Genomic DNA, 14,513 nt, shown 5'->3' on the forward strand with positions numbered 1-14,513 from the left:
GGCTGGAAGAGATCTCTGCTATCATTTAGTATGACACCCAGTTCAGAGGGGATTAGCCTTGGGTTTAGGTTGCAGTGCTCGGGGACACACAGAAATCTTAGGTTTTGACAGAAGATTAGTATTTTTCATTTAAAATTCTTTACTGTTACTGTGTGTGATGGAATAAAATTAACTATTTTTAGATATTGTAACTTTTGGATCTTACATGTAGATCTTAGTTGATGGATAAACCAAAGAGGGAAAGGTGACAAGAGGGGTGGGTGAAAGAGAAGGCTTTTATTACTTCAACTCATTGGTCGCAGCTTAACTTCCAGTGAGCTAGTCATTGAAGTGAGATAGTAGAATATTCTGTGGAAGACAAATAATGCACAATCAAAAGTAATCCCCAAATAATGCACAATCAAAAGTAATCCCCCAAATTCTAGTTTTGACTGCCAAACTAGCAATTTTAATCACTTTTATGATTTATGTCTTTAAAATATAGGCACCTTTTCAGCAAGTTAAAATTTTGTTTAAGGATCTTATGCCTCCTGGAGAGGCCTTCGGCAATTTTTCTTTTCTAGAAAGAACTTAATGAAATAAATCACTCTAGAAGGGAGTAATGAATTCTAGTAAGAGGAACAGAAATGTCATACCTATTTTGACAAATATAAAGTCTGCTAGAGAATAGGGTTCAGTTTCCATGTTAATGAAAACAGGTGAGAATCAACAGGGCTGTGATTTTTGCTCTACGCACAACACCTAGATAAAGTGCTAATTAAGTTTCGGATTTTAATGTGCAAGTTTAAGTTTATGGGGTAAGAGTTCTTTTTTTTTGATAAAGCATTTTTTTGATGCTATTTCTTAGTTTTATTTTGGTCACCATTTCTTAACTGAAAGGTGAGTGAATAGTCCTGTGTTAATTGGGAAGTGCATCTCCTGGCCACAAATGCTTGAAGAAAACTGTATGATCTGCTCTCTTCATATTTTTGTTGATATCCTGCTTTTTGCTGTTCTAAAATATTTCATGTGATATTTATTCCATACCATAATTTTTGCATACTATGAATTTTGCACCTTTTGAAGGCAAGATTTTTTTACTTTCTTTGGGTTGCTGCGATTGTAAGGCCTGTTTCTGGGAAAAAGGTAGTATTGGTTTGTCAGTTAAAAAACCTCAGTTTTATGACTACTTGTATTTTTATTTTCAGTGTGAGAAGGGAATTGCATCTGATACATTCTCCTGTATCAATTCTTAGGTGTCTTTTCAAAACAGTTTCATGGTTTTATAGAGTGAATTTAAAAATACCCTAATATATTTAAAAAATTTGGAAGAATCGTCTTGGCAGTTCTCTGTATACTTAGACTACTGGTATCAGTGGTGATTGAGGTTTAAGAATGTTGCACATGATATACCTTAAATGCTCTAGAATTCTTGTTTCTTATACTTGTAAAAAGGGTACAATCCATACTATGTTAATGTATAATATATATGTAATTTGAAAACTGGGTGTATTCAATATTTTTGTGTAGATCTACTTTTTACAGTTGACATTAAAATGAGATGGAATTGTGAAGAAATCTAATTTTAAATTCTTGTATCTGAAGTAATTAGCAAGTATGTTATAACTGCCATCATAGCAGTTTTTCTAAAAGCAGATTACTCAGATGGATGAGACCTTCTTGAGGGTTGCTTGCTTTAGTGAGTTCTGAAGTATTTTAGTAGAGTCCTGCAACAGAAGTCATTTGGAAAGCTTTCTTTTGAGTTTTGTAAACAGTTACACTTTTACAATGGGATATTTATTCTTTGCTTCCCTTTGGTTTTTGGTTGTAGGTTTTTTTTTTTTTAAATCTTCCCAAAGTTGAATTTTCACTTTACTACGCATTCTTTGTCTTACGGCTTTCTTTTCCCCCTATAATTGCGTATCATCCATTTTTCTTGTTCTCTTCCAGTTTAAGTTGTTTTCCCAGGTACCGCGTGACTTCAGAGGTTCTTAATCGCCTCCCTACATATTTCTCTAGTAAAAGCTTAGCCCTCCTCTTTTGCTGCTCAATTTTAACTCCTTGTTATGGGTAGTTATGAGTGGCTTCAGGAAAGGGGCTGAAGCAGGCTGCTACTCAACAGAAGAATGGGCAGTCACATAGTGAGGAAAAGAAGCTCTGAGAAGATAATGCTATCATTGTTATGTTCTGCAAAGGGCTTGAGTATCCAAGAATGAAGCTCTCAGGTGGGCTGGAATATCAACCAGCACTGGTTCGGCTACTCTGTCATAGCTGCCTGTTGGTATTCCTTTCTCTGTCATATTTTCCGCAAAACCTCTGGAATAGCTAACCTAATTTACCTGCAGTAGTTTGTTTATGCTCACTAGTAAATAGCTGTCTAAGACATGACATGTGGGATAGGAATGAATTTTTGTTATCATCAGGACTCCTGCAAATACAGGTTTTGGCAAATTATCAAAGTACATGTTTTTATATTTAATATGTCAAGCATTTAATTAATGATATATGCTGTCAGTTAAGATTTGAAATTAAGTATTTTCTCTGATAGGATTTATCTTAAATTTTCTAATTCCATGTTAACAGTATAGAAGAATTTCCCTGTACTGAAAATTCAAAAGAGCATGCTAAGTTGTGAACACACAACAGTAGGAATAATAATTCTTGTAGGCATGTTGATAGACTAACAGGCAGCAGAGATCATAAGGCATATTTATGGATCTTGAGTCTATAGCTGAAATGTTTTTAAATGGTAATAATTCAACACCAAAGTTAAAGCTACAAAATGGCAAATAATTACTTCATGTTTTTTGTTACAAAGGTTAGACTAGACTAAAAATAATAAAAATTACAGGTTCCTACCCCTCTTTTGTTGTACTTACTGTTAACTGAAGACTGGTAGCATTTCAAGCTGAGAAAAAAATGGTTTATTGCTAGGAAGTGTAGTGTGCTTTTTAAAAAAAGTATATGTTATAACTTGCCAATGCTTCTATCCTTTGCAAAGAAAATTAAGTCCTAGTAACTAGTACAGCTTTATAGCTCTGTACTTAACATTCTTATCTAGCTGGTATTGTACTTGTCCCTGCCTTATATAGCACATTTCTTGTTTAAAAAAAACCAACCCACCAACTTGCAGTTGAACCCGAAATGCATCAAGTAAGTTATGGGCAGTAATTCGAAATCTGGTACTTTCTGTTGTAGCTAAAGAGTATCTCACAGCTATTTGTGGCACGTCCTATTTTCACATATGCACGCACTCGTGCACGCACAGTCTGATTAATGTAAACTGGTAGCCATGGTGTTTTTCTACCATGCTGGGCTAGGGATTAACATTAGGGATGATATACCACTTTTCCTTCTGCTGCTTCATGTCAGGGCTGAGGTGTAAAAGCAGACTAGTATCAACAAGGCTGCATGCTGATTTTGTGATTAACTCTTTGGTATCAACTTGTGGGTATGATGGATCCTAATAGGGCTGCTGATTTTACTTAAATGGTCAGTTGACATTACTGTGAAAGGTCTGATAAAGTAGTTGCATGTTTTGTTACAAAGTTTTAATGTGGGTTCTACAGTCAGAAGGAGAGGTCCTTAGTGTTCATCAATGGCCTTTCATAGCTGGACCTTAAACCCTGCCCGAGCCTTTTAGTTACGAGCCCGTACTATTCCTTTCCACACTAAGCCATATCTTTTGAAAATAGTGTATAATCTTCTTATGTTAAGTACATTTTCTAGGTTAATACAAGTTACTGGAAACAAATTCGACCTGAGAGCCTTTTGTCATGTATCTTATGACAGTGTCCCATACCAGGATATTTTTGCAGAACAGTTGGCTCTGTTCTGTCAAATATTGGTGTCTGCTGCTTTAAGTATGTGAAGATAGAAGACTCGCGTTTGGCATCCCAAACATGACTGAAGGAAAAGGAGTTTTGTGAAACCATAAAAGAACTATGAATGTATTTTGATTTGATAGTATTTCTGTTTAAAGGTTGCTTTTAGCAAGGCTGATTTAGTTGCTTAGTATATGGAATTGTTTCAAAGTGCATCTGGACTTACACTCTTAAATCATAAGTGGAATGATTTTCAGAATCAGGTAAATGTTTTGCATATGCTTATTCTCAGCACATCTGTGTTCGCTCAAGAGTGTAATAATAAATGTTAACATCATTGCAGAAAATTCACGAGAAAAAATTTTTTGCAGTGTTTCATTAGTTTTTATTTTGAACTGTGAATTTGTTTCTATTTCATCCTTTCGATGTAAACAGTAATACTAAAACCCTTTGGAATTATCTGTGATAGGTGTACTTCTTCCCCTAAGTCATGATTTTTGCCACTCTGGGTACTACTATCTTTTGAGTATTGTTTCACAGCAGACCGTGGTTCATGATCAGTAATGTCAGAACTCTTTTGCTGTTGGATAACTGAGCATCAATTGAATCTGGATCTATTTGGCATGTTACTTGTCTGTTTAGTATAAATGGATGTTACATAGTTTATGTTGATACTATATGCTGGTTTCAAAAGGATGGTCAGTATCTGAACTAACATGATAGAATTTATCAAAAAATGTACCACCACCAAGTTAAAGCTATTTGAACAAAAATGAACTGGCAGGTGAAGTTTATATACCATAATGTAACACATCAGAGCTTGGTTTCCAATCAACATAAGCATTGAGTTGTGAAGCCAGATTGACTGTATTATTGAACCACGGCCTTTAGCCAGTAATGTAATAAGACCTTTTCATTTATGGTTAAAATGTAAATATACTTAGTATTAATAAAAAACCTGCATGAAGGTGGATTCATTTGCAGTTGTAACTATTTGGGAGCTTTAGACTGCTGCATCTGGTAAATGAAACTTGTGATATTTAACCTTTAGCATTACACAAAAATGTACAGCATTGCTATATTGAACTTATTATTCCATTTGATTTTATAAAAACAGGGGAGCATAGTTACCTTTATTCCTTGTACATTTTTGTAATCAATGGAAGCTTTTGAAACTTGAAAATTTTTATGTTCATGGAGTAAATGGGAATGTTTTAAGTTCTAAGAATTATAGGTTGACCATGAAAACTATGTTTACTTTCAGAGAGAACAGGAAATGAGAATGGGTGATATGGGTCCTCGTGGAGCAATAAACATGGGAGGTAGGGATCTGAAGGAAAAAGGCTTCTGTAATGTAAAATTTCTTTTTCTTTGGGACTGTACATGTTACTCAAGCACTATTAATTAGTGACAACTACAGGTAAAAAGGAATAAACAGTATTAGGAAATGAAAACCCCTCACATATTTTGCTTCCAAACAGCTGTTTTCTTCCCCAAGGTGTATCTTTATTTTATTGTTTTGGCTGCCTGTGGGAGAAAAATGATGTGCAAGAAACAAAAAGGCAGGGAAAGGTGATACTCTAGAAATTATCTGATACAAAAAAAGAATTTTCTGTTCAGAAAGTATTTGGTGTTCTTTTGGAGGGACTACTTATACAGAGAAGTTGTGACTGTACTTGCATGCAGTGAAATGATGTAGAGCTTAAAATTGGTAAGTTTTTATTGATGCACCTGACAAAAGATTAATGTGGTTGGTATTCTACTAATTTATTGCAAGTCTGTATTTGCAAATGTTTTCAGTTCACTTTTGTGACTTAAAATACTGTCACAGCTAAAAACATTACTGTGAAATCTAGAAAAGTACATTCTTAATAATTAGTGCTTGCTCTATAGATGCATACTGAAAGAGTTTGGAATCTTACTTCTCTAGAATATCTGCTTTTAAACAAGACTGAAACTTAGAATATTTCTTTAAAAAAGCAAATCTTACTAAGCTGTATTAACTGTCAATATGTATCTCTTGGAAGCTTCCTGTTCATTTAAAATAAGATGATAATTTAAAGAAAAGTTAATACTATATTTATGTATTTTAAATTTGAAAGTATACACAAAACTTAGTAAACATTGTTGCTTGACCTTTTGCATAATGTGAATTTATAGCCCAATGAATCTACTCAGTCCAGATTTTAAAACGTTACTCACCATTTCCTTGCATTTGTTAATTGAGACACATTTATAGCTGCAAAATAGAAATAGGCTTTTTCTGTCAGTGAAGATGAAGAGCTTTAAAAATAATTCTAAAGGAAGACATTGTGAAGTTATCTACAAATAATAAGCTGAAGCATAAATTGTCACTAAATTTTGTATTTTATAGTTGTACTTTTGCATATTGCAGTCTACTTGAAAATTTCATTTAATTAGGAGACTCTGTAAATGTTAATACTGTGCAGTTGTCCAGATCTGCAAGATACACTTATGTACAGATTTTAAATGTGTGTTTATAGCAATAGATTCACAGCCCTTTTCTTGTCAGGTTTTAATGTTTGACAATGATGTTCATCATAGTCTTGCTTTGTAAGCTTTGTGCTATGACTTGATTTCAAACTTGATACAAATGCTTTTAGCAATGAATTTGTAGTTCCAAAAGAAGTTATAGTAACAGGGAACTACTGTTTTAAAAAGGGAAACATATTCATAGTGAATAGGTAAAGATAGTGTTTGTTGCCACAGTATCTGGATTTTAGGTTAGCTAAGTGTAGAGATTTCTTTTTTTTGTTTCTCCAGCCCATTAACAACCCCACCACTACAACCAAAAAAAATCCAACCCCAAAAACCTGCAGTAGACCTTTAATTGTTGATCTTAGCTTCCTTTCTCAACATTTCTGTTGGAATTGTAACTTTATTTTTAATTGGCCTTTACCTGTGCCATTTGCAGTTTTTTTCATCATATATGACAGTGGGGAGCTGGAGTATCTTCAGTAGTGGAAATACCTGTGTGATAGTGTTATTGGAAATCAAGGTACCTTAATTAGTTTTGGGATGACTTGTGCAGGACCACTCATTTTTTGCAGCAGACAAGTTCTGAGAGAATCTATATGTCTCATCATAGCACTTAACTGGATCTGTAATGCTACATGCAGCTTAGACTTTTCAATACGGGGGAAAAAAAAAAAAGGGTTTTTTGGGAACTATCTCTGCATTGATGAGGATTATTGACCATGGCTTGTTGCCAGCTGTGCCGGACCTTGGCATGTGCACTTTGGACACTTAGCGCGTACTTTTTCAGCCCTCTGGATTCCAGAAAAAGACCTTTTCTTAGTGTCTGTGCATTGTGGCATGAACACTCGTGACTGCTTTCCATCTATTGCTGAACCTGGTCCAGTGAATTAACTGCCAGCATCAATGTACCACAAAAAAAGAAGGGACAATCAAGTGGTTAGCTCTTAGGGTCTGCTTTGGAGCTAGGAGGACCTCTGCGGTATAGCTAAATGCTGTAGCGGCCTCTTGCTAAAACTGTGCAGGGCTCCACTCTCTCCTTGCATTACACTCCCTGTCCTCCTGTCTGAGCTGACTCTGCCTGAAACTGACTTAATAATACAGAGGTTTGATAGTATAGGTCACTGTACATCACCCTGGAAGCAATATGGGTGTGTTTGTATGATATGGAGGATAAGAAATTTGTTGCAGTTGAAGGGTAAGCAAACACTACTTGTGTGTGGCCAGCTAGCTAAGGTTAATTAGGTTGGTAAGCAAGCCAAAAACGTAATTGAGCATTGTCTGCTTTTAGTAAATGGCACTATTACCAGCACTAAGCGCTGCCAATCATGATAGTCCTGTAGAGTACTTCTTGCCTCTGAAAATAAAGGTTTCTTCTTATACTGGCAGTTTAGACTTCTTTTTCTTTCCATATTTAGTCACTGAATCGATGACACTAAAAACCACTTTTAGGACATACTAAACTATAATTGTTTTAAATTGTAGCACAATCTACCTGCTACATTAACTGATCATGCTTATGGGTAGGTAGGAAGTATCCGACTTGCGCATACTTTTGTTTTGGCTTAGTGTCATAGGGAGAGGTCTTAGAGTTTCTTATTACTAAGCTCATTTAAGTTCTGCTTTTCAAAATGACAGGATTTTTCTCTTGTCAACATGCTACCATGTTGCATGTATTGTTTTTGCTAAGCAGTTTGAAGTTGGCACGTGTATGATCAAGCGCAGATCTGCAATTTTAGCAGCAGTATCTTGGATGCAGTGATTTTACTGACTGCTGTGATATGTGAACTCAGGGCAGGTAATAAAGATGCAATTTTGCATACCTGCAGATATACTGTATCTGTGCTAAATGGCCTGCTTACAATGATGTACATTTATATATTAATTACTGAAGAAGTTACGGTTGTGATGAGAGGTGAGAGGTTGATTTTTGAAATAAAAATAACAGGTTTATTAGTCTAGTAATATGCCACATTTCTTGATACTCTTGTATGTTGTCAGGACTTAAACCATAGGCTACAGTCCAAAGGCGTGTCTTCTTTCATTATCAGATTTTAGATGCACACTTGGCTGAAAAGGGTGGACTATTGCTGGAGGGCAGGGACTGCATCACCACCAGTTGTAAAGCTGATGATATAATAGCAGATGTTAAAATATATATATAATCAGACTTTTTTCTTCCTTATAACAACATGAGAAAATGTTATGAAAGCTATTTTACCTACCTGTTGAGTATGTTAGTGGGTACTGGCAGAGTGGTGTTTCCTAGTGCAATGTTATAGGTAAATAATCTCCTCAAAAGATGTTTTTAAACTTTTCTTCTACCTCTTGCTGTGAATCAGAGTTTTGGAGGAGACTGTAACTTTCAGTTCTAACAAAACTTCCCTTAGTTTTCTGGTGCTTACTGTAATAAAGTATATTTAAATGAAGATTATTTATGCCATATTACAAATAATTTATTGCAAAGTTGAGTACCATCTTTGGTATTGCTTTTAGATGTTAGAATACCCTGTAACACTATATACAATTAGCATAATACTGGTAGATCAGTTCTTGCAAATGTATATTTAATATGTTATGATCCCTAAAGAGCCAGGTTGTTTTATAGCTGCTAATTACTGCAAAATCACTTGAGATTTTTGCTAACTTGTGGTGTGTATACTACATATATATGCTATATGAACACTCCAAATCCTGCACAGAAACTGTACAGCTATATTTAGCTGTGAAGTCCAGAATGTTCAAATACATGAGGCAGATTATGTAATGCGAAATAATAGGGATTAATGAAAATCTGTTTAAAAGCAGATGATTGAGATAAATGTACAGTCTCAAAGAATGTATTTTTTTTATTTCAAGTATTGGAAGTCTTGTACATTTGGCTTTTTAAATATTGTAAATTGTTTGTTTATTCTTGTAAAATTCAGATAGGACAGCTCTAAGTATAGATTGTTTTGCATAGATGCGTTTAGCCCAGCACCTGCTGGTAACCAAGGCCCTCCTCCAATGATGGGTATGAATATGAACAACAGAGGAACTTTACCTGGCCCTGCAATGGGTCCTGGTCCTTCCATGGGACCAGAAGGAGCTGCAAATATGGGAACACCAATGATGCCAGATAATGGAACAGTGGTAACGTATCACAAATTTAATTACTTTGAATAGCTGTCATGTCTCATGGCCCATTTTTGTTACCAAAGATATTTTCACACTTTTTGAATCTGTTTTGAATCTGTTAAAAGTAATTGATAAAACTTGTTCATGCAAATAATTTATAACATGGAAGGGAAATCTTTATTTGATATTACTGTGAAAATCCTACTTCCCTTAGGAACAGGATGAGTTCTTTGATCAGTAACCAGACTTTAAGTTGAGGTTAGAATGTACCGCACTCGTGGCAAAACTGTGCATGTATGACCTGTCATGAAAAACTTAGCGATAAAAGGAAATGACTTCTGTGAAATGGAGAAGGAAGAACATAGCAGAGTAATCTGTAAATTTAGGCGTTTGCTGTTTTTTCTTTTGTGAAACTAAATTTTTTGTCCTAGCTTGTTGGGAGTTCTGATGAACAGTTAAATGTTGGAAGCTATGTAGTGTGAAGATATCTTTGTGTAAACTATTTAATTTTTTTAAAGCAACTTTAGTGGTTTTTTGTATTTCCTTTCTAACACTGTTGAAAGCATGAGATTATGACAGTAATTATGTCACTTAGAAAATACTGACACCTGTTAGGGATAACTGTCATATCAATACAGGAAGAATAATATTGCCCAGTTGCCAAGGGTGGTAGGGAATGTCTTGTATACATCTGGAATTTTTTATCAAGAGCAGATATTCCATTGGGATGCAGTTAAAGCACTAGCCATTTTTGCTCTGTTCTCATAGCAAGTCCCTTTTCCTAGCTGTAATGTCTTATGTAGAGAAACAACCGTATAATTTTTAATCTTGATTTTTACATATTTTTCAGTATTACTATGTAAATAGAAATTTTGGGATGTTCTAGTGGTAGCATGATATAAAGGAGTATAAGGTATAAGCAGTGATTCCATTATAGTTTTATTGGAACACAGAAGCATTTTGTAGCTGTATTTTTTTATATATGCCTTTTCAGCAGTATCCATCTGTGATTGAACAATCTGTATAAGGAACTCTGGACAAAATCCTTTGTTCCTTAGAGGAAAAGTAAGATTTTGATTGAGTACAAAATACGTAATGAGTCTGGTCTTTACCAGTTAAAGGATAGGATCTCACTTCACATCATAGGAGCCAGCTCATTTTATCAGTTGTGTCGTTTCTCACAAAGATGAGGGGATGCTTTTCACAAAATGCTGTTTTCAGAGATGCTTTTGCTGGAGACTGTTGTATTGCTGGTCACCTCTGGAACATTCTCTTGTGATTAGACACTGAAAAAGAGATTTAATGAAAAGAACATGCTATCTATCTCAAACTGTTGTTTTTCTACAAAAAGTCATTCCAGGTATGAAAATGAAGGGAATATACTGACAGTTCAAGATGCATGTTTTAAAACAAATATTTTTTACTTCCATTTTCTTCTGCATGCTACTGAAGGACAAATTAGATGCCATTTCCCCCACACACACACTTTGGACTTTTAAGGTTTTTAATTAAGGGTGCAGGCCCCTACAGAAAGGCATGGCCATATTGTATCTTCCCTGTTGTTGAAAGACACTTTAAAGATCCTTTAAGGGTTGTCTACTAAAACACTGTAAGAGTTAATTTAAGTTTCCACTGAGGGAAATGGAGAATATGCTTTATAAACCAGAAATACAGTTTTCATTTTTTCAATTGGATGTGTTTCTGAAGTCTTTAGGGGAAAGTTGAAACAATCTTCTTTTTGTTCTACAGTCTTTTGAAACATAGATTATCTTTGAACATAACTTCTTAAAAATAGCTTTTTTCCTCCCATACTTTACTGTAGGTAGGTAATTACTGTGGTTTTCTTGTTAGCTGGAGAGAGGGATCCTTGTTGGAAAGAGAACTTGACTTTTTGTCAATAAGTCAAATGCTAAAAATTATCAGGAGTATGTGATAAGCCATTTGTTGAAATTCATATCCACTGCTAATAAGATGGTAAGAGTTAAAGATAAATTCTGAACAATTTTTAACCAGTGCTGCAGATTTTAACGTACTTTGGTGCAGTAGTAGATCTTTATGCAGCTGTTGAAGTAACTTTTTCCTTATTCAGTGTCAAATTTTAAACAATGCACCTATATGTAATTATCTAAGTTGCATATCTTTTTATAAAGATATAATGCTGTTTTTAAATAATACATATACATGAATTAGCAGACTTTAGAACTGTTGAGCACTACTACTATTATGGAAGTTAAACTTTCAGAAGAATTGGTCTCTGATTTGGGCATATAAATAAAAGTGCTAGTCTTGAATATTCTTGTTGAACTTGAATACCTAGGCAGTTAACCTAGATCTCTGTACAGAAGGAATTTCTTCTGAAAGCATAACTGTCCTCAACAGGTGACTGATGAGTTATTTCAAGATCTGATTGTACTGTATATCTATGCTTTTAATGGTTTATGTTATGTTGAGTTAATGTTTTAAATTTCTTCATGTGGGGTTCTATTTTTAAACACTTGCATAAATACTAAACTGTAAGTGCTCAGATGCATGTTTTCTGTTTTAGGTCTTAATTCTATAGCCAAATAAATGCTCTGTAAGCACATATACCTTTATTAGTACTAGGCACAGAACGAAGGAAAGTAAATGTGGAACATTAACTGCATTTTCATCTTATATTGATATTTCAGATTAAGCTTTAGATTTATATCAAGATTTTTTTTTTTAACTAAACATAGTCCATTTATGCGTTTTGTCACTAGTTGTGTCAGTTTATTTGGACTAGGTTTTAAAAGTTTTAAAACTAAAGATTCCTAAATGCAATACAAAAGGCTGACTCCGGGTAGTATGGACTGAAATATCCACAGATATGTGGATATAAAGTCTTTAGGTTATATTGCTACTAAAAGAGTACACCTGCAGTCTCTAGATATACAGAAGCTGGTGGTTTTTTCCCTAGTTTGACAATGTTTCTGTGTCTAATTTATTTAAGGGAGAAGCATTGTAGTTGGTATGTAAGGCAGAATAGGCTCAGGTATAAAATTGTTTGCTGTGTCTTCTGTTACATAGAGAATACGTATTGCTTCCAATGTGCTTGAAAGGATGAAGTTACAGTCAGCACCAGAGTTGGTCTTAATACTTAAGTGTTTAATTTTTAATTTACTTTCCAAAGTTGGAGCATAACATTAGCACTCTTTAATTTCCAGCTCTTTTTCCATAATAACTAATTGAATTGCTCCTTTCTTCCCTCTATGTGTGATCCTGATTCTGCTGGACTATCTGCTGAACTTCATGACAACATCACTTGTGGTTTTTGTTGTAACTCACATTTGGCATGTTCCAAATGGACTTTATTAGCATAATGAGAGATTCCCTCAAGGAGGTCCATCACAGATGGGTTCACCTCTGGTTAGTAGAACGGGCTCTGAAACTCCTCAGCCGCCAATGAGTGGTGTAGGTGCCGTGAGTGGTGGACCTGGTGGCTTTGGTAGAGGAAACCCAGGGGGCAACTTTGAAGGACCTAACAAGCGTCGCAGATACTAAAACTTATTTCATTCCTTACTGTTTAGAAATTCCAGTAAAACTATACAGTGATATGCCTTTATAATTTTAGCTGTTATCTGGAAACGGTTTTATTGTTATTGTAGTCTTTAAAACAGTTTCTTTTGTAAAACTTCTTTTGTATTCAGTCATAGGCTTTGTAGTATAGAGCAGAAATGATGCGGATCATTATGTAAGGCAATGTGTTTGTGACTAGCAAAATACAATGTGTGACTATGCTGTAAAACGTGCAGTTATCTGATTACAATAAAATATAAAAATCACTTGAAAGGATTTTGGGAATGTTATTACTAATGCTGGGTGAGAATAATTTAATGCTTAATTATAAGTGGCATCATTTTCATTCTTATGTAGTTTCTACTATGTGTCAAGAAAGTTCCATTCTTAATAGTGAATGTTTAGCGAAACTGCATGTTGCAGTACATACTATGAACAATTTATAACACAACTGCTTTTGTTTGTTTTGACTTCTGAAGAGCATCAAATTTTATACAAAGTGTTCTTAAGGATACTGTGTTCTTGCATCTCAGTCTCCCTTTGCAAATTTAGTCACAACAGGCTTATCAGCGGAGTATATCTGTTACTAATATTACTGGAAAATTTAACCCAGGGGGGAAAAAAACTTTGGAAAAGGAATCTCTGTGTATGCTTTATTCATAACAGTATGAATGAATTTGCCTAAACCCTACTTCTGCAGAAGAAAAATTGTTGTGACATCTGTGTGTTCTTCTGATCATTAAAGTACGTTGCTATTGCAAGGAAGGAGACACTTGTGCAAGCTGGTTTAATGCCTTCCACTGTGTAATGCATCATTATATGTTACCCCCAGTGGCTGGTTTGAATAGAAACAAGTCTGTTATCAATGATTAACTGTTTAATTCAGAGGCTAATACATGTTTTCCAGTTAAAATAATTGTTCACTTAGGGTAATAACGCATTTAGAAAGATTGCGCATGAGTATTGATAAATAGTTTACAGAATGATGAATTTTAAAAATACCCATTTCCAACACAGCTCAGACTAGATTTGCTGATTGTGTCTTAAAGCATGATAAAAGCTATTAGGAAGCTTATTATGATTTGGATTTTGTCAGTCATGGAAGATGATGGAAAAGACCTATTGGTTCTATTCCTGTAATGGCAAGAAAGTAGGGGTATTTTTTGTTACTGTTGCTTTTTTCTTGTGCAAAATAGTTGTAAAATACCAGTGTTCTGTTTTTATCAGTTCACTTATGTTTTCAGAAATAGAAATTAATGAAATTTATCTGCATGAATAGTGATACTAAGTTGTTTAAAAAGCAATTTGAGATAACATGCCCTAATGATATCAAAATGATATATATGTAGCTCAAAGCATGGGATGCAAGCAGCAGAGAGAGCATGTATGTGTTACTTCTTAATATAGCAGTGATGGTCTTGGTGAATTGAATTATGAGCAAATGGGTAACAGGAAAACTGCAGCACTGCTGGCATTTTGGGAGTAAGTTTATTTAAATTGCCAGTGTTATATGGCTTAAAATAGAAATAGTTTTCATACAATTCGGGAGTTATCACGTGG

The 14,513-nt window shown here is 34.6% G+C and overlaps 1 protein-coding gene across 9 annotated transcripts in view; it reads left to right on the forward strand.

Annotated features, from left to right (window-relative positions):
* The window catches only part of PSPC1 (paraspeckle component 1), a 64,426-nt gene that overhangs the window by 26,781 nt on the left and 23,132 nt on the right, over positions 1-14,513 (forward strand). For 2 of the 9 annotated variants that reach the window (XR_012627711.1, XR_012627710.1), the window contains exons 7-8: positions 5,068-5,125; positions 9,262-9,431. The exons of 4 other annotated variants lie outside the window; for them this stretch is intronic. Coding sequence is in view for 1 of the 5 variants with exons in the window: in XM_074860106.1 (XP_074716207.1) it covers positions 5,068-5,125; positions 9,262-9,431; positions 12,753-12,938 (414 nt within the window). In the remaining 4 variants the exon portion in view is untranslated. Of the gene's footprint in view, positions 1-5,067; positions 5,126-9,261; positions 9,432-12,752; positions 13,227-14,513 lie in introns of those variants that run through there. 3 more of the 9 variants (XM_074860106.1, XR_012627712.1, XR_012627716.1) reach the window with 3 other exon arrangements.

Source organism: Strix uralensis, chromosome 2, assembly GCF_047716275.1.
Source record: "Strix uralensis isolate ZFMK-TIS-50842 chromosome 2, bStrUra1, whole genome shotgun sequence".
Taxonomy (NCBI): domain Eukaryota; kingdom Metazoa; phylum Chordata; class Aves; order Strigiformes; family Strigidae; genus Strix; species Strix uralensis.